The sequence below is a fragment of the Oryzias latipes genome, chromosome 12 (genome assembly GCF_053564925.1).
Source record: "Oryzias latipes strain Hd-rR chromosome 12, Olatipes_Hd-rR_3.1".
Taxonomy (NCBI): Eukaryota; Metazoa; Chordata; class Actinopteri; order Beloniformes; family Adrianichthyidae; genus Oryzias; species Oryzias latipes.
Genome location: NC_136248.1, coordinates 2,412,491 through 2,430,873, shown reverse-complemented (window position 1 = coordinate 2,430,873; position 18,383 = coordinate 2,412,491). Strand labels below are relative to the sequence as shown.

At 45.0% G+C, this 18,383-nt stretch overlaps 1 protein-coding gene across 7 annotated transcripts in view; it reads left to right on the top strand.

Annotated features, from left to right (window-relative positions):
- Window positions 1-3,988: 3,988 nt before the first annotated feature.
- Window positions 3,989-18,383, top strand: part of LOC101161662 (uncharacterized) — a 55,383-nt gene continuing 40,988 nt past the window's right edge. For 2 of the 7 annotated variants that reach the window (XM_020707921.3, XM_020707920.3), the window contains exon 1: window positions 17,331-17,492. In XM_020707921.3, the coding sequence (XP_020563580.1) occupies window positions 17,346-17,492 (147 nt within the window). In that variant the 5' untranslated portion in view covers window positions 17,331-17,345. Of the gene's footprint in view, window positions 4,103-4,436; window positions 4,622-17,303; window positions 17,493-18,383 lie in introns of those variants that run through there. The other 5 variants (XM_078955581.1, XM_078955582.1, XM_078955580.1 and 2 more) reach the window with 5 other exon arrangements.

The following is an 18,383-nucleotide window of genomic DNA, read 5'->3' as shown; positions in this document are numbered from 1 at the left end:
CCCCCCCCCTCCTCGTCTGCAGGCAGCAGCTCCAGTGAACGTTGGTGGATCCAGACGTTTGTGTCGATTAAGACGAGATGCCGGATTCTTTTCTGATGCCGCTCTGGGCAGAAAAAGTTTAAAGTTTTACAGCGGGGGTAGAAGATGAATCATTTAGCATGGAAAGAAAGCAAACACTTCAGACAAAAGCCGTGCACAGACACTGGAGCATGATGGCACAGAGACACACAAACCCACTGAAAAACTGACACAAACTCACAAAAACATCACCGTCCTGCAGCTGGTAACACAAAGACCCCAGCTAACCACTGCTGGGTGGGACTCAAACCTCGTCCCTGCAGCCGCTCACCCAACCGGTTTTTCCCCAACTGTCCTAACTGGTAACGCTGCACTGACTCTGCATGTTTTACGCTCGGTTTTGTTTGTTGTTTCACCCCTAATTTATCCGAGGGAGCGGTTTGGAGACAGCGGGTGACTGAATCTCTGGACGTCTCATTAATCTTTGTGGGATTCAAATGTTGCTTTGATTTTCATGGAGTCACATCTTTACAACTTTAAGAAACCATTTAATGTTATTGGAATTTCAGAATGTTGGTACAAATCCAGCACTGGTTAAAATCCTGAATCCTAACAGTTTTTTAAACTATTGATTTGATTTGATTGATTTCAAGCATTGTAGTCAAAGTAATAAAGAATGTACACAGATTTATCAAACTCATTACAGAAATGATGAAATGCATCGATTAAGAAAACAGAAAATATAGAAGTGATCTTATATAATCCCACCCCTACTGAGTTCATTAATTAAACTACTAATTAATTAAACCATAAAGGACCAAAGATCCTCTTAAGGATGTAACAAACCCAAAGGGGTATGATTCTTGGTTCTGTGGTGAGTGGTCCCAGGTTCAAATCCTGGACAATTGTAACAAACCCAAACCCAAGTCTGCTACTCTCAGCGGGACGAGCTGCAACACAAACACTCACCAGGAGAACGGGACGCCATGACCAATAGAGGGACCAGTTCACAAGCGTTAGTGTTCATTCGGCATAGCTAGACAACCGCAGCCTCTCACAGCCCAGCGTCCGCCTCTTTAATCTGCGTCCGCTTCTCCTGGGTGACAGCCCTTCAATGCAGCTGTCCCACCTCTCAGCTGATCGAGTCGCTAAAACAGAGAACAGAAAAGAACAACAACAAAGAAAACTGGCAGGCCGTAACAAAGGATCTAAGCGGATCTGAGATCTGTTGAGGTAAAAAGACGTTTCATGCTGAACTCTGCAGAATTGGACCCATTTTGGTCCATTTTGATCTGCAAAATTCACTTTTGGTTGAGCAGAAAAACTGAGCTCTGTCTTCTTATCAAACTGGAGTTGTGCCAGAGTGCTGCTTGTGTCTTAGGAGCTATAGGTAAGTTAAAAAAAAAATCCAATTCTTCTCCATTGGTCAAAGCGGGATAACTGTTGGATTTTCCGAATCCAGCCACAGTTCAGTGAAAAACACAACGTGGCTGAAAAGTCAAGAGGTTTGAAACAAAACGCTGAGCCGTGGCTTTGAGGATTACGCTGAGTCACACATGAGCTGCATATCTGAGAGCTCATGTCACATAAACGTCTCCTCATCAATGATTGCAGCATTGTGAGTAAAGGTTACCTCACTGAGACGCACCCCTCCACAGTCTGTTTCTTAGAACACACCCAGAAAAAGGCAGCTGACATGAAACACTGTGTTCTCTACATGTGAGGAGTGAAGGTGAAAGGAAGCCTGATGGTTTCAGCCTTTTCGGTCTTAATGTTGCTGCACTGAAACCTGAAAATAGTGCTCATCGATTCTGACCATGATGGTTAAGTTTAGCCGTCCTAAAGCTGTTTGGCCGACCGGAAGCGGGTTCCTGACGATCCTCCAGCAGTCATGGCTTTATCTCACCAGGCTCACCTTTACTCAGATGCTGAGCTTCTCACTGGAAAATTCTTACCAGTGAATTCAGATAAACTTTCTAAGAATTGCTGCTTTTATCCTGAACAGTTATCAGAATTTCCTGGAGTTAATTTGAATCTCAAAGTGCAAGAAAGAAACCCAAGAAGGTCCCGACTTCTGGAATACTGACTGGACACAGAAAGTCCACTCCAGTCAAATTCAGCCCAAATCTTCACAAAAGTCATGAATGTAAATGTCGTGTTTATATTCCAGCCTTTCAAACTGAATGGATGAGGTCCGGTCTGAAGGTTTGGGGAAACAACAAATCTGATTTCAGACAAACTCAGAAGTTCAAAAAACTGTTAGAATGAACGTAAAACTTTCCTGTGCCGTATACGTTCATCCCAACGGCCCTTACGGGGGGATACGGGCTGTCTGCTGGCTAAAAATGGGCAAACGTGTGCGGGGCACGCTGGTGACCCATGAGAAATGTCCGGTTCAGTGAGCCCATAGAGAAAAAATCTTAATGCACTTGTTTTTCTAAAGACATGCTCAGGCAACAGGTGGTAGTGAACACTTCAGCAACACATTAGGGTAAGTAAAGTTAAAGTCCCATGTGTTAAGTTCTCTGCATTTGAGCCCTCCCCTGGGGGAGCGGTGAGCTGCAGACACAGCCGCACTCGGGAACCATTTGGTGGTTTAACCCCCCAATCCAACCCCTTAATGCTGAGTGTCAAGCAGGGAGGCATTTTTAGAGTCTTTGGTGTGAATCGGCCTGGATTTGAACTCATCTCCCAGTCACAGGGCAGACACTCTACCACAAGGCCACTGAGCAAGTAGGTGAGACATAGATGTGTCGTATAGACTTTTCCAAACCCTCCGCACTGCACAGGTGGTCCAACGATGCTGTTCTAGTGACAGGTGCACACTCCTTGTGCGCAGCCTTGCTGTGGAAATTTGACAAATTCCTCCATTTTATCCTCAGTCACTTTGAGCTGCAGCTCTCACCTTTTGTTTTCTACCTTCACAAAGCTTCTTCCATCATCCCCTTCAACCGTCAACCCTCCGAGTCTGCTGGTCGAGGTCGTTTTTCCCGTCAGTGGTGGCAGAACCTCAGACAAACCACCGAACCACTTCAACACACTTAACAACCAGCCTGAACCCCCACCCCCCTGCAGACCCGTCCTGTCCGACGGCGGCGAAGGATCCAGGCATGAACACGGACAGCAAGTACACAGACGGCTGAACCAGGAATCAAACCAGAAACCTCAATCAGTGAGGAGGCAGACATTCTTGTCAGTATGAGATGTATGAACCAAATCTGTGTCTTCTGAGTCCAGATAATGTAGGTTGAATCTCAGGCAGTGAAAATCTAAGCGTAAACATGTAATTTCATAAATGATCTCAATTCTGCTGCCTCTGCAATGCCGCCAAACCTGAAGGATTTGGAATCAATGAGCAGCTTAGAAGCAGCTTGATAGAAATAGTTTTCTTACAATACTTCCACAAACACGTTGCCAAAACAAACGGCTGTGACAGGAAGAAAGGCTCTGAAGGCAGCATTACTCACAGCTTTTTAATGCCTGCTTGAATGTGTGAAAGTCCACAGAACAACCTGCTGAAGGGCGTGTTCTCCGAGGAATGTGAGGCGCGGTCTAAGTGTTTCCCAAAACACAGCGGCAGTTGGATGCCTATAGCAACCAGCAGCTCCTGAACGTGCAGTGATCCGGTTCACAGGATCACTGGAAGATTCCAGTCTGATGTGTTTACATGCAGCCCGGAAATCTGATCATTGGAGAATCCTGGATTCCAAATCTGTGTCAAAAACCCCTGTGGTGTGTCTGAGTGTGTGCATTTGTGTGTGTCTTTGTGCATGCGCTCGTTTGTGTGTGTATGCCTGCCTGCATGCATGCATGTGTGCCTTTGTTTGTGCCCGTATGTGTGTGCGTGTGGTGGGATCAGAGTCAAACTTCCTGTTTTCTCTGAAACATTGGCTCTTTGTTTGCAGAGTCAGAACTGTGCTCGATCACTGACAAATATCTGTGAGAGGACCTCGGATTATGCTGCTGAATCTTCAATGATAAGATGAAAGTGGAGGGATAGTCTGGGTGAAGGTCTGAGTGGATCTGATCTGGATCAGAGGGATGGATCATCTGGGTTTTTGGTTTCTCTCTTGAGGAACAGCAGGTGGGTGAATCTTGCTGATGTTTAGCTGCTTTTTACTGAGCAGATTTAACTTTAACCAGCACGCCGCATGTTTTGCTAACCGGCCTTGCTGCTCACCTGCTCATTTCAAACGTCGGCTTTCGGGTTTTTTGTTGTCTCTGGTGAAAGCTTCATGGATTGTTGGTGGAGAGGCCTGAGCGGCTGTTGGTGCGGATCAGATGATGGATGGGGTGGAGGGTAAATGGTTAAAGAGCTGCAGAGGAAATTCCTGAAGTTCCCCCTTAACGTGTGCTTTCCATAAAAGGCCAGGGGGGAGCTGGCGTTCCTGTTGAATGTTTTCACCAAGAATTCAAACAAAGAATGTGACTTTTCAGCGGCTCCTCCCTCCACGGAGTGACAGCGCTCCTGCGTGCGCGTTACGCACGGCCCCGGAGCGCGGCAGGTGTGTCGGCCCCACCCACAAGGTGAACTCCTGTCATTGTGGGTCTGCAGTCAGTCAGTCAGTCAGCAGCGGAGCGCCGCGGAGGGGAGCGACAACAGGTAAGGGCTCAGGAGTTAGGAGGGTTGAGCGGGGTTCCGATGCGCGCGGTTTGGGGTGTATGTGTGTGTGTGTGTGTGGGGGGGGGGGGGGGGGGGGTTGTAAACGTCTGCAGGTTAGTCCCGTCAGAGCGTTTAGATCACTGACAGCAGCAGCAGTAAAAGCAGAAGACAGCCCGCCTGAAGTGTAAAGTTCAGTGGAATCTGACCAAATGAGGGAAACATCTGCTGGAGTCTCCTGCTGCCCAAAGCTGGGTTATGACGTCATTGATCATTCGTACTGTTATTGGTTTATTAGATGAGAGTGCTGTTAGCTCAGAAAGAGCCATCGATAATATGTGTTTCAGGATAAACTCTGCAGATGTTGACCATCTCAGACTGTTGCCACATGAATTTAAATGTCATTTTATGTTACAAATCCACAATTTTAAAGGTGAAGGCAGGTGACACGTGCAGCCTGATGACCGCCGTATCAACTCCTTTTACTGGAACTTTTACTGAAAGTTCAAAGATTTGAAGGATTCCTGGATGTCAGCTTTGTGTGGCCTTTAAGCTTCGACTGACTCCTGCACACACACCGAGCATCAAGGTGAGCAGCCCCACAAGGACCTGGAGTCAAAGAGCAGGTCTGACTGCACTATGCTCTCTGACAGCGGGGCAGGGAGGGGCTTATCTGTAGATCAGCTGAGTGGAGATGTCCTCCTCACGCACGCTCACATACTGGCTCCAAGTGGGGACGCCTGCCGGTTATCAGGTGTCAACGAGCAAACCCCCTCTCTGTCTTCTGCAACAGTGAAACAATGAAGTGGAATCCGTCTGAGGAGCTGTCATAAACATCTGGGCCTCACCTGGCCTCCCACTCAGCTCACATCTTTAACGTTACACAGTCGGACACCTGAAAGAGTTTTATGGACTGGCTGTACTTTGGTAATCAGTCTTGAACAATCAGTCAATGAACTCAGATCGGTGTGTCGTGTAATCACTTGTTTAGAGAAGCAGTTTTTCAAGCGCTGCTGTTTCTGCTCCTTCACTCATTTTGCGTCTCGTAACGACATCAGAAGATTCAGAATTCCTCCTTTGACTGGCCGTCTTTGTTCTTTGTTTCAATGTGTGAAAAAAAGAAGTAAACTTTGATGTTGGGAGCTGGAGTTTGCATTCAGGAGGGCGTGAGGGTGTGTGTGCAGTCGTTGAGCACTCCAGATGTTACTCAGAAACAGGAGGGATGGGCTCCAGCAGACACCCGGGCCCTGATTAGAACAAGTGACTAAGAGAATAGATAATGGGACTCTGTGCAGCGTCCCAAAGGAAAAAAACATAAGGAAAAAGGCGAAAATCTTCCACGTCACACCTGTGTCCACCTATGGTCTCATCAACTCAGACCAAAGCTCTGCTTTCAAGTAAAAAACTGAACATGCAGCAATATTTATTTTCACGTGGAGTGTTTTAAAAAGGAAACATCCTGACATTTAAAATGTATCTTTAAAGAAATAGTTATGTTACCTTTTAGAGCCCCGTGTCTTCTAACGGTGCAATGAGTTCTTTTGAAATCAGAAACATGGGCTGCATGGTGGTGCTGTGGTTGCCACTCTCGCCTCACACCAAGGTGTCCCTGGTTCAAATCCTAGTGTGTGGAGTTTGCATGTTCTCCTTGTGCATGTGTGGGTTTTCTGTGGAAACACGCTTCCTCCCACCGTTCAAAAACAGGCTTTGTTGGTTAATTAGAGGTTCTATTCCGTAGGTGTGACTGTGAATGTTTGTGTATGTGTGGCCTTGAGACAGACTGGTGACCTGCTTAGGGTGTACCACACCTTTACCTGACGGTGTGGGATAGGCTCCAGCAACCTTGTGACCCTAAATTGGATTCAGCAGGTTCGGAAGATGGATCAATGTATTTGGAATAGTTTAGATAATGATTTGAGTTCAATTCCTGGAGTCGGGTTCATTTTCACAGTTAAATCGTCAAGGTAGAAACTTTAGTTTGAAGAATAAAAATAAAAAAACCAACTCAACATGTTTATGAGACAGACACCAATGTCCAATAAGAAGAAGAAAAAAAACGCTAAATAAATCTTACTTTTGCTTCCAAAACACAAACCGGCGGTTTTCCTGCTGTGTTCTCCTCAAGCTGGATCTCAGTGATGACCACTTCCTGTCATCAATCCAGCTACCTGAACCCTCCCATCTGCTTTTTTTCCCCTCTCTGCTTCCCTTAAATCCCCTTTTATCTTTATAGTCTGTTTCCTTTTTTTCCCGTCTTCTGTACATTTCTCTTCCTGTAGAAGTTGCTTTGGGAAATAAAAAAAGGGCGTTTACGTCTGTTTCTCTGCACATGTCAACACTCAAGCTCCGCCCCTGCCGCTCTGTTTGTGTCTGCGTTGCACTTTCTTTCATGCACCGCATTCTTCCCCTTGTCTTCTTCACTGGGAGTTCACCAACCAGATCAACCAGAAGACTGTAAAATGACATGAAGACTTGAGGTTTTCTGGATTTGTCATCAGGTTTTCTACCTGAACGGTCAGGTGAACTGAACAGCAGACAGAGTTGGAGCTTTGGGGATCCTGCTTCATCAGCGTCTTCCTCTCCTGATGCTCAGACTGCCATGTCACTGCCGGCTTGGTTTGTGTCACATGACTGTGAGCAGTCGTTTTTCTGATTTCTCTCACAGCAATGTGAAACCTGTGAGCAAAAAGCAGAAGCAGCTCCCCCTGGAGCAGAGGCAGCCCTCATCTGTAGTAACCTAAACATCCAGATGGACGTGTCTGCTGTGGAATTCCACTGGTGTGAGGAGAGGTTGAGCTCAGGGTGTTGGTATGTTTGCTGTCACCTCCTTTCTGCACATGCTGCAGATGACACCCATGCTGCCTGGTTCAGACAAACATGCAAAAAAACATTTGTTCTGCTGAGAGTTCAGCATCCTTTCAGCCCATCAACATCCTGATATTTCTAGTGTGCAGTTGATGCTTCCTGTTACTTAACGCGCAGGAAATACAGTCTTTCTGCTAAACGGCTTTAAGTTAACCTGCAGAAAGGCATCGGCAAATGTTTTCTGCCTTCACCCTCTGGGTTCAACATAATCCAACCATTGTGTTCATCTCCATCCTCTCAGAACTTGATGTCCTCTGGTGACATGTGGGAAACACCCCAACGTGGCATCTGACTCCTTTCAATCATTAACACAGAGGAATTCATGAAGTGAAAATTCCCACCAACCCCGAACAAGCCCTGCTGTGCTCCTCACCAGACCCAGCCTGAACCAGAAGTGATCTCCTGGATCAGGAGGCTTTTCTGGGTCTGTTCTGGCTCAGTTGTGTGTTTGGATTGTGGATCTTTAGCTCCTAAAGAGGTGCATTACAGAATACGATGGGAAAGTGTGAAGAAGAAGAACGGCCAGTTAATGGCAGGTATTTTAGGAATGAGGACGTGCTCTTTTTTTGTATTTATTTAACTCTTCAGCACAACATTTAACTTCTGCTCCTGTGTGGGTCACGCAGAGACGTGAGGGATCTCCCATGCAGACCTGTAATTAGCTCTGCCAGTGAGGAGGAAAGGCTCCTTTGTGTGATTTCACGCTGTGATTTGATGTCATGCATCCTGACTTTTGTAAAGTTGGTTGAGCTGAACAGACATATTTGACTCATCTGTCATGTTGAGGCTTAGTTTTTCAAAACTCGTCCATTTGTGGGTCTTTGGTTTGTCTTTGTTGATCCAGTTCTGTTGGTTTCCATCATTGTCAGCTCTGCTTCCTGTTTTGGTCCATCCGTTTCACAGCTTTTGCTCTTTAGATTCCACAGATTGTTTCTCGAAATCTGATTTGTTCATAACAAAATTGCTGCATAAATTATAGAAATTAGTTTGTAACAAATCTGTCATAAACTCTGACAAAGAAGTAAAAAAAATGAAGTTCTGAGGTTCTGAGGTCTTCAAAAATTGATAAAAACTCTCTTTGGGTTGAAACATCACAGATGCTGTGGACTCCAACTCACAGCCTCTGAAGGAAATTATTCCATATTTTAATTTTTGTTGAATTAATGTCTCTCTATAACCAGGGAAATATCATTGTCATTGCAAAGAATTAATACACAATTTCTCACTCTTTAACTTACAAAACTACAAAAAGCAAGTGTAAAAATGTTCTTTTTCGTATTCTAAAAGCTGATCCTCAAGGACTAAGAAATGCATTTCAGCCTAAACTCCTGCTGCTTACAGAACATTTTCAGTTTTTGGATTATTCTCTGAATTCAGATGCTTTTCTGTGAATTTCTCAGCAGGTCACATTGAGAATCGCTTGAATCTCTTGTTTCTCCATCTCAAGACCTGATTTGAACATCTTAGCTTGTCAGAAGTTTGTTTCCACACAGATGGAGAAAGATCCCAGCAGCAGCAGAAGGCACACTGCATGCTTTATATTCAACCTTATTTCATATACGTTTTTAACACTCAATACTCTCAGTACTCAATACTCTAGCTGGGTAGCTCATTTGATAAGGTGAAAGGTTGCCACACAGGAATCCAAGGTTTGATTCCCGGAGGGGAATAAACAATGGTGAGCAATTAACATCACCCACTGGGGGTCTTTGCGCAAGACCCTTAACGCTACTGCCTCCCAGGCGCAGTTCACCGCTCCCCCAGGGGATAAATCAAATGTGGAGAAGAATTTCCCATTGTTTCCCATAAAGAAAGTATCAATTATTATTATTATTAAGTGAAAGGAAAGAGGCAGAGAGTCAGTCAGACTTCATCAACTGTGTTCCCCAGTAATCCTAGATCTTGTTTTAAACACGCCACATTAGCCATGTTAGGGTATTCACCACACCTTTGACCCCTCAACCTTCTGTGTTGTTCATCCTTATCCCTTCAGAGATCGCCACAGCCAACCACTTTACACCGATTTGCACAGGTCTTAGAGCCTTTGGGGATTTTTACGTTGGATGACACAACCCTCTGGTACATGTTTTCCAGCTTTCACGTGTTTTTTAACTGCTGTCATTAAATCAACAGTTCAATTTGTCTTTTCACTCACTTTCGGTCCCACCGTGGGCACTGCCCTCAATTTGGAACTAGCAGGTTGCAGGTTAGATCCCCTGGTTTACAGAAACCGTCAAGCTTCACGGTAAAGCACCATGTTGATGGTGCTGAAGCATCAACACGACGCTCAGCGTTTCATTTCAGTCCGTTTGTCTGCGTTTGTGCCGCTGGTCCACCGACACCCAGCTGAGAGTCTGATTCCAGGAATGAGCTGATGTTGGGTGCACACACAGCAGACAGGAAACCAGTTATGAAGGGAGCCAGTTTTGACCCAAAATAACCATGTTACTAGGAATACATTTGAATGTTTTTCTTTTTTATTTGCTGCCAAGAAAAAAACTTCAACGTTTTCATTACGGGGCAGAAATAAACTGTTCTTTTTGCACCAACAATGAATCCAAATAAAATCCTAGTAAATGTCCTTTAGATACTTGAGGAAATACAACAATAGTATGTCAGGAAGCCCCCAAACTACCTTTCAAAATACCCAAGAACTACAGTGGAAGATCAGTAGAAAGAATGACAGGAAAATCCTGCTCCTCACATGCAAAACATCAGGCTGTGTGGGGTTCACATACTTTCATCAGTACTTTAAATGTTTTTTCATACAAGCATTATTAAACAGTACATGTCAGATTTAGAAAAAAGAGTCAAATGATTAGTTTCCCAAACCTAAAAATATGTTTTTTGTTTTTGTGTTTCTGATGCTGCTGTGATTATAAAGAGATTGCGCCCCCCCTTCAGGTTGACAGCCCCTTCGTTCCCCCCCCCAGCTGTAAATGGGGCTATGTTTGCTTGAAAAATGCAACTAGCCCTCTCCAGAATCGGTCCTGAGCAGTGGTGACTGTGTGCCGTGTTGTGCTCGTATTTATGTGTCCATTAGCACAATCAACCCCAGAAATTCAGTCTTTCCACAAATCAAAAGATGAATTTTCCCCACTTTTTCCCGCTCTGCGGTGAGGAGGTGTTGTGGGCTCGGAGGTCTGCCCTGCGTTTTCTGCATGCAGTCATTACTTCTGCTAATGGACTCCTGAGAGTCTAATTATTCGCCTGCTTCATTTAGAAGCAGCTTCTCCTGGAATGAATCTTAGCTCATGTTTTTGTGCATTTTATAGCTTCTGGTGTTTTTTTCCTTCAAGTTTTAATGAGTGTTGTTTTGCATTATGCATTACCTCTAGGCTTCAATTTGGCATCTGGGAAAGCTGGCGTGACTCCAAGACTGTGGTCACCTGGTGCTTATTACTCATTAAGCCTTGTTGGAGGGGCTACTGCCGGAAAGTTAGACTCAGAAAACGCTCAAACTTTTTTAGTTTGTTGTTGAATTAAGTTGAGTTCCAGGATTTTCTGCTAAGGAAACATTTACTTTTAGTTTGTCATCCGTATTATTGTTATTCCGTACAGCATTTATGATGACGATATTGGAGAAAGTTCCTCTGAAACTCTGCATTTGGCTGACAGTCACTGCTCTGCTCCGTCACGCTTCACTGATGTTTACATGATGAGGAGATAAGAAGATGTTCCTGTGATCTCTGATGCTTGACGCTTTTGAAGAAGTGATTTGATCTGTTCTCCTGACTAAAGTGGCAGAGTTGAGCTCAGGACTTCAGAACCAGAAAACTCTTCTGGCTGTGGAAGAGAGATGTCTTCTGCTGCACATAGATAGAAATCTGTGATCAAATACAGAATGAAGTGAAAAGGAAACACTGAAGCGCTTTAGTGGGAGTCTTAATTTTATATCCTTCACAATCAGTGGGTTTGGATAGCTTGAGCTGCCGGCGCCAACTCTGTTTCTTCGCCACGCTGAGCTGTGGATGATTCTCCTCGCTGAAGCTGTGGTGGACAGGTGTCACTGAGGCTCTTTGGGTGAATGCTCTGACACTCCAATGTTCTGCCTGACGCACTGAAATCACCACATCCACTTTTTCGTCAGTTTTCTTCCAGCCCACAGCCTGATACTGCCACCTCCATGCTTCACAGTCAGAAGCATGGGACTTGTGATCCCCTAACTGATGTAGAGTTTCTTTGGCTGCTGCTGAGTATCTTCTAAAGACGAATTTGTTTTTCAAGGAAATCTAAGTTAAACTTTGCACTGGCTATCATTTTAGGTTGTGTGGTTTTGTTGAGCTTCAGTTTGAACCTGTTTGGTTGTTTGTCAGGTTTCTGTCTGTTCATCTGCCTGTCTCACTAATGACAGCTCAGATCGTTGTAATGGTTTCTTTAAGGCGAGCCTTTGGGCAAAAGTCGCTGTGAGCAGGTTAGAAACCTCGCCCTGCACGTCTGTGTGTGTGTGTGTGTGTGTGTGTGTTCATTCTGGGTGGTGATGGGAACAGCATTGTGCCAAACCCTCAAATAACCTGCAGCAGTATTTTTATGTATACAAACTGCCATGAATTGCGCACATATTGTTGGTGCCTTGGAGCAGAAGCGATTCTGCTGCGTTTTGGGCGAGTTCGCTTTGGGATGTGTGCACGCTCTCAGAGAGGCCAGATGTTTCGTCCTGTCTGAGAAACGATGCAGACACCCGATCTTGGACTGGAGTAATGGTTAAACACGAGGAAATGGTTCAGCTCCGCTTTGGCTGAACAGGGAGGAGTTGAAAGCAAACATGTTGCTTTCTCTCTGCACCATTAGCCGCAGACAAACAGGTTGGACTGTTGTGTTTGTGCAGACAGTCGGGCTGAGGCGGTAAAAGTTGGTCTCCTTCATAAAGGCTGGGGAACATTTGAGCACTTCTGTCAAACTGTATCAGATGTTTCCAGTGGGGCCCAGCAAAGCGAGTTCGAAAGTCCTGGAGCACACAGGCGTTTGTTTCGCTGTTTCTCCCATTTATACCTGAATGGGACTCTCCCATTGTGAGTAACTAGTCTGTAAAGCAAACCCCTCAGAAGTTTGTGTTTGTGGAAGACTCTTCCAACCATGAAGGAAAACAACCGTGACACTAAATTCCAATTACCAGACATAGTCGACTTTTATTTTTATTTTTACATATTTAGATTAATAAAAAATATAAATTATTTCTATAAATAATGAAATATTCTCAGGAGGAATGGTGCTCCAAACATTTTTTTTAAATCTTTTTTGGTCTCCGTAAAACAAACAATGGAATAAAACTTATTTTCAAAAGTTTCCCTGCAGACTAATGAAGGTGATCTGGACTGTGACTGTCTCTGAGTCGGATTTTAAGGTTCACAGCTGACATCCAAGCTCATATTTATCCATGTTTCTATGTAAGAAGAGTGGCATGGGGGGGGGGGGGGGTCCTGTGCTCCCATCTGAGTTTCTCTAAATCATCCTGAAGCGCTTCACAGAGGACCATGTCCAGCCTCCGGGTCCTCTCTGCATTTTGCAGTGGTCCCACCTCTACCTGAACCAGGTGTGTTCCCCCAACTAGCAGCTGTGGCGCTGGGCGTTGGACAGCGCTGCTCGCCGTCCTGCAGCTCACACAGCCTGGTTCATCGTCTGTATTTGTGAGGAGCTGATCTGCTGAGATTAGCTGAAAATATTTTACAGATACTGAAATCCGAACGGCGTCAGCGACATGCAGAGGCGAGCAGAACACGGGTTCAGGTTCAGCACAACGCCATGCAGAATGATGCAGACCCGCCGGGTCATCCTGTGTGAACAGCCTGCTCCAATCAAAGTTCTGCGCTGACCTTAAAAATGTCACGTTATCACGAAGCAAAGAGCTGATTTCACAGTTTCTCTCCTTGCTGTTTGATCTGAGGAGCATAAAATCCCAAAATATTCCATTCCTTCTCATTTCAAACCTCCACTGATCCTTGAAGATTTTCTTTGAAGCCCTTTTCAAGCCGTCCTCCTTTTGCACCCATGAGTCAGTTCTTTATCCAATTAAAACTTCTGATCACATATCAAGAATTTGCTGCCTCTATGACGGTCATGAGGGCAAAGTCTGCAGGTGAAGCACTGAGTCCATTTATAAGACTAGTTTGTTTATTACCACAGTTGCATAGTTTTGAATCCAGGCTGATCGCATGTAAAGTAAAGAACGCTGACAGTGAGGTTCACCTGAGGATGCAAGTCCGGAGGTTCACTTTGGTTTGACGTCAGAGTTTGCTCTCGCCCCTCGTTTGGTATTTGGAGGTTCAGGCACGATTGCAGATCTCGTGTGTTTTTCTGAAAGCACAGTGCTGGGACCTGCATGACTTCTCTAAAAGTGCACACGGACCTCCCTGAGCTCGCCACACACCGCCATCACAGACAGCCAGAGGGTTTGCTCTTCTATTATATGAAGTTGAACTCTGTCAGACCACTTAAAACTCAACTTAGAGCCCACCAAACCACAGCGATGGTCCCAAAAGCATTACATTAAACATTAAAACCACAGATGAGAAGTAACGTTTAAGTTACACTGATGTCAAATGTCCCAGTAGGTGGGATAATATTTCATCTTAGTGTGACTAACTGATTGGAACCAAACTGAATGTTCTGGACAGAACTTGAGGAAGTTTCTCCATAATCAGCAGCGGAACGAAGATCTCCAGCTCTGGAAAACGTCTACATGACACAAAGAGGAATGTTGCTCCTTATCAACCAGCCAGAGGAGAAAACTGGCAGAGAGGGAAGTCTGACACAGCCTGACACAGGAAAACATTACAACACCCCCCTCAAAAAAGAGCTGCTGCTGCCAATCGGTGTGATTCACCTCCATCTAATGCTCTGCTTCAACATGTCAGTGACAGGAATGCTGATCAACCATAACCGCCATCTGCTGGGCACTTTCCCGTTACTAGTTTTCCCTGCTGTCTGTGATGAACTTGGCAGCTATCTGCTTCATATTGAAACAGCGCTGATGGTCTCCTGCTGCTCCCTCCTGCCTCAGAGCTCATGAGCACTTCCTGAGCCGCGACTCACACGTGAGGAGTTTCCTCCGCCTCACAAAGAGACACCCATGCTGACTAATGGTCTGCTGACACCGTGACGGTGCACCTCCAGCAGCGTGCACTCCTCCGTGGTCTGTAGTTCATGAGCGTGGGGCTGAAATCCTGTGAGATCAATGAGTTTTCCTGGTTTAGAAAGGGTGATTGTGGTTCATGTTAGTCTGTGGGGAGTTTTATTGTTGTTTTCAGTGCAGGAGTGAACTGTGTCAATGCCTGAGAGGCTTTTTCTGGAATCCTGAGCTCCAAAGTCTGTCCAAAGAAGGAGAGTCTGCAGCAGAAAAACCCTCACTCCCTTGGGAGGTTTAAGAATTTGGAAATAACTGAAGAGAGGGAATGTACTTTCACCCGAGCGTGTTTTTGTGTTGTTGTCATGGAGGGGACTTTCATAACAGCACTTTCACAACTGCGTTCATAGATTTAGAAGCAGACTTTAGGGTGAAAGGTAAAGACCAGCTCTAAAAAAAAAAACGCTATTTAGGGTGTTTTTAAAATGTTCTTTTGGCATTTTTCTCACGATGGAGGACATGTACTCAAGAGTTTCAGATTAAAATTGCCCTTCTGAGTATATCTTTATTTAAATCTTGATTAATTTGAAGCAGACTGAAAAGCTCTCGACGTAGAAATTCAAATGTGTCCATTCTGATGCATCCACTTACCGACAAATAGATCCGTGAACGTCTTTGTTGTAGTCGTCTGAGCTGGAATCTGGATCTAACCTGCACGGCTGATAGATCTGATTTTGCTCGCCATTTTTGATGCACGGGTTATGTTGGGTTGGGCGTTTGAGGGGCTGTAGGCTAGCAGGAGAGCGTGTAAGCAAAGGGATGATGGTTTCCTTCTGCGCCAACAGTCACAACTCAGAGGGGAATTTTGGATGAACTCCTGCTGCTCTGCAGAAACGATGTCTTAGAAAACGACTCAGGTTTGTTGATTTAGGCTAAAACGCATAACTTAAAGATGACTGGGAACTTTAGAACATAGATCAAAAGATGATGGGAGGTCAGTGCCTCAATGGAAGGGTTTTTGGTTTAGTAAGAAAATGTTTGCGGTGATGAAAGTGAGCGATGGAGATTTGGACTCCTTCAAAATGTTTGTTCATCTTTATTTTGACATCCAGGAGCACTCAGATCTAATGAAGAGGGTCTCTATTGTTGTCTTGTTTCATCTGGGGCTCTTCAGAAACACTGAATGCTGTCATCATTCTCCTCTGCTTTTTTAAAAGACTGACAGTTTGTAACAAGGGAGGCTTTATTTTAACTGAGATGGAAGACTTCCTTTAAATTCACAAAAACAAACGCTAACCCAGGGGTCTGCCGCCTTTAATGCTGAAAGAACAATTTGGCTTTCTCACTGATCAGAAGTCTTCTTTCAAAAATGTCAGGTGCTGCTTATATATTTTCTTTAGAAATACATGTAACTTAAAGTTCTTTTTTGGCAGAAATAAACACAGAAAAAGCATTTTCTGTAGATGTGGAATTGTTTTTTACTTTTGACAAATGTGTGTATGACTGTCATCCCGTCCCTGATTGGCTCATCCCGCTGAAGCGACTGTGCTCCCATGTAGTCTGAAACAATGCAAGTCAAAAATGCCCTTTTGTCTTTTAATTTCTGTCAACCTTTTCTCTCTTGACTACTGCTGTTAACTTGAACATTACGATTCAACAGAAATGGTATCTAAAGAATATACAAATGTACTTTCTAAGCCACTCCTTTCTGTAATGCTAATAAAGTTTTTGAGCAGCATGAAATCATATCTGCTTTAAACTCTACACCACTTTTCACAAAAGGTTTGATCGTATTTGAAGTATTTGATGGTAGGAATGGCAGGGTTGGTGTATAAAATAAAACAACATTTCCTTCTATTTTAGAAGCACCTCAGCCATAAATGAACAAACCGAACTAATCTCAATAAATCAACACCAAGCATTTTCTGAAAATTAGTATCGTGTTTTGAGAGCCACCATAGAGGAGCCACATGTGGCCTCAGTTTGCAGCCCCCCAGCCGGACTGAGGAAGACATTTAGAGTGACGCATCAGACATTCCACTTCAGCAGCTGAAAAACACCCACCCGTGTTGCTGCAACCTTGCCGTTTCATAAAGGTGCCCCTCCCACTTTAATGTTTAACTTTACAGAGCAATCTACTCAAAAGTGAAAACTTGATCCTGGACGAAATCCCTGCCTGTCCTTCAGGAGGAAGAGGAGGAGGAACGCTGATAAAACGGTTGGTGAATCCTTTCCTCGCCCTCCACTTCTGTCAAATCCAGAGCCATGTCCACAGAAATAAACAGATCCTATTCCTCGCTTTGGAATTTAGCGTCACTCTTTAGAATGAACTCAGACGTGCAGAACCATCGGTTTTATTTACAGCCAACAATTTTTCTCTGCTTTCAAGTGAAGTGAACATGACAGCGTCTAGTCATGCTTGAAACTCTCAATCCTGTTACATAAACTACTAATTGGAGGCTGTGTGTGTTTTCAAGATAAAGAAAAAAAGTCAACAGAAGTGTGGAGGGAGTTCCAGGTCTACAGGAGGCTCCGCCCACATTTTACCTGCTAGTCTATCAAGGAGTGCCCGATCTGGAGATCTGCCAAGGTCACCTAGATCCACCCTGAGGTGGGGATGGTCTGAGCTGAGGGTGCAGTGAGTGCAGAGCTAGCTGCCTGTGTCTGCTTGAAGCGGCTTGTGTGTTGATGTTTGGCTCATGAGGACCTGCCGCCACAAACAAATAAGAAGCACAGTGAGCTGATCAATCAGCCACACAATTCCTGACACAGTCTGGCCTCGTTGGCTGCATATTAACCATGCCGCTCACATTCCCGGTGCCTCAGCCCCCTGTCTGCCTGCTGGGGGTTGTATTTAGGGTCATCTCCATGTACACAGCAGTGCGGCGGACACACACCGCCGGGAAACTAGCTCCTAGTGTGATCATGAAGCCATCCAGCCCTGCGGTGAGTATGGGAAACTTTTCACACGGGGTGTTTGTTCCTGAAACGGCTGGAAATGGTTTGGAAAGTTTAAAAATTCGCTCTGTTGACTTTGAATAGCTCTCATTGGACTGGAAAGTTTCCCTTTTAGATAACACCTCCACCCTGTCTGTGAGTGTGCAGGGAAATTTGGCATGCCTCAGCTGACGCCGGATTGGTGCTTCCCAAGCAGAAATCGAGCACAAAATTCAGAAGCTCGGGCGTTTCAGAGTTCAGACAGCAGCTGCAGGTGCAGAGGAGGGACGGTCCGACGCGGCAGGCAGGACTCTGCTGCACGCATGCCCGAGTCTGAGGCCGTCACCGCGTGCCAAGTTCCTTCTCTGAATAATCAGCGTTTATCTTGTGAACAGCTCATGGGGGGAGGGGAGGAGCTGGGAGTCCATATGCGTCCGTTACTGTCGCCTCCGTGCTCGCGCTGGTTCACGCACCAAAAACACAAACGCACAAAGCCTGAGAAACCCAATGCAGATCTCTTAGGAGGCCTGATTGATACTCCCACTCACACATGCGTCCTGTGCTCTAAGCATTCTGGGAATGAACAATAGCAACAACAGCACTGATTGTTCTATTCTCTTCTTCATTAATTCTTTTTTTTTGTTCTTGGGACTTCTTGATGAGGTGCTGTGCTGATTTTTGGGAACTTCTCACCAACTTTTCATTTGTTCCTTAGTCCAAAATGGGACAAGGAGTGACAGGATGTTTCGTCCTCCAAACCTGTTGTAGTTTGGGTTCTGTTTGTGTTCATTTAACTTCCTGTCTTATTTTGAAGGTTCCTTCCTGCATGTCTCAGTCTAATTTTTCCTTCCCTGGTCCCAATCTCCCCTGATCCTTTTCACCTGTGTCTCCTCAGTCCTG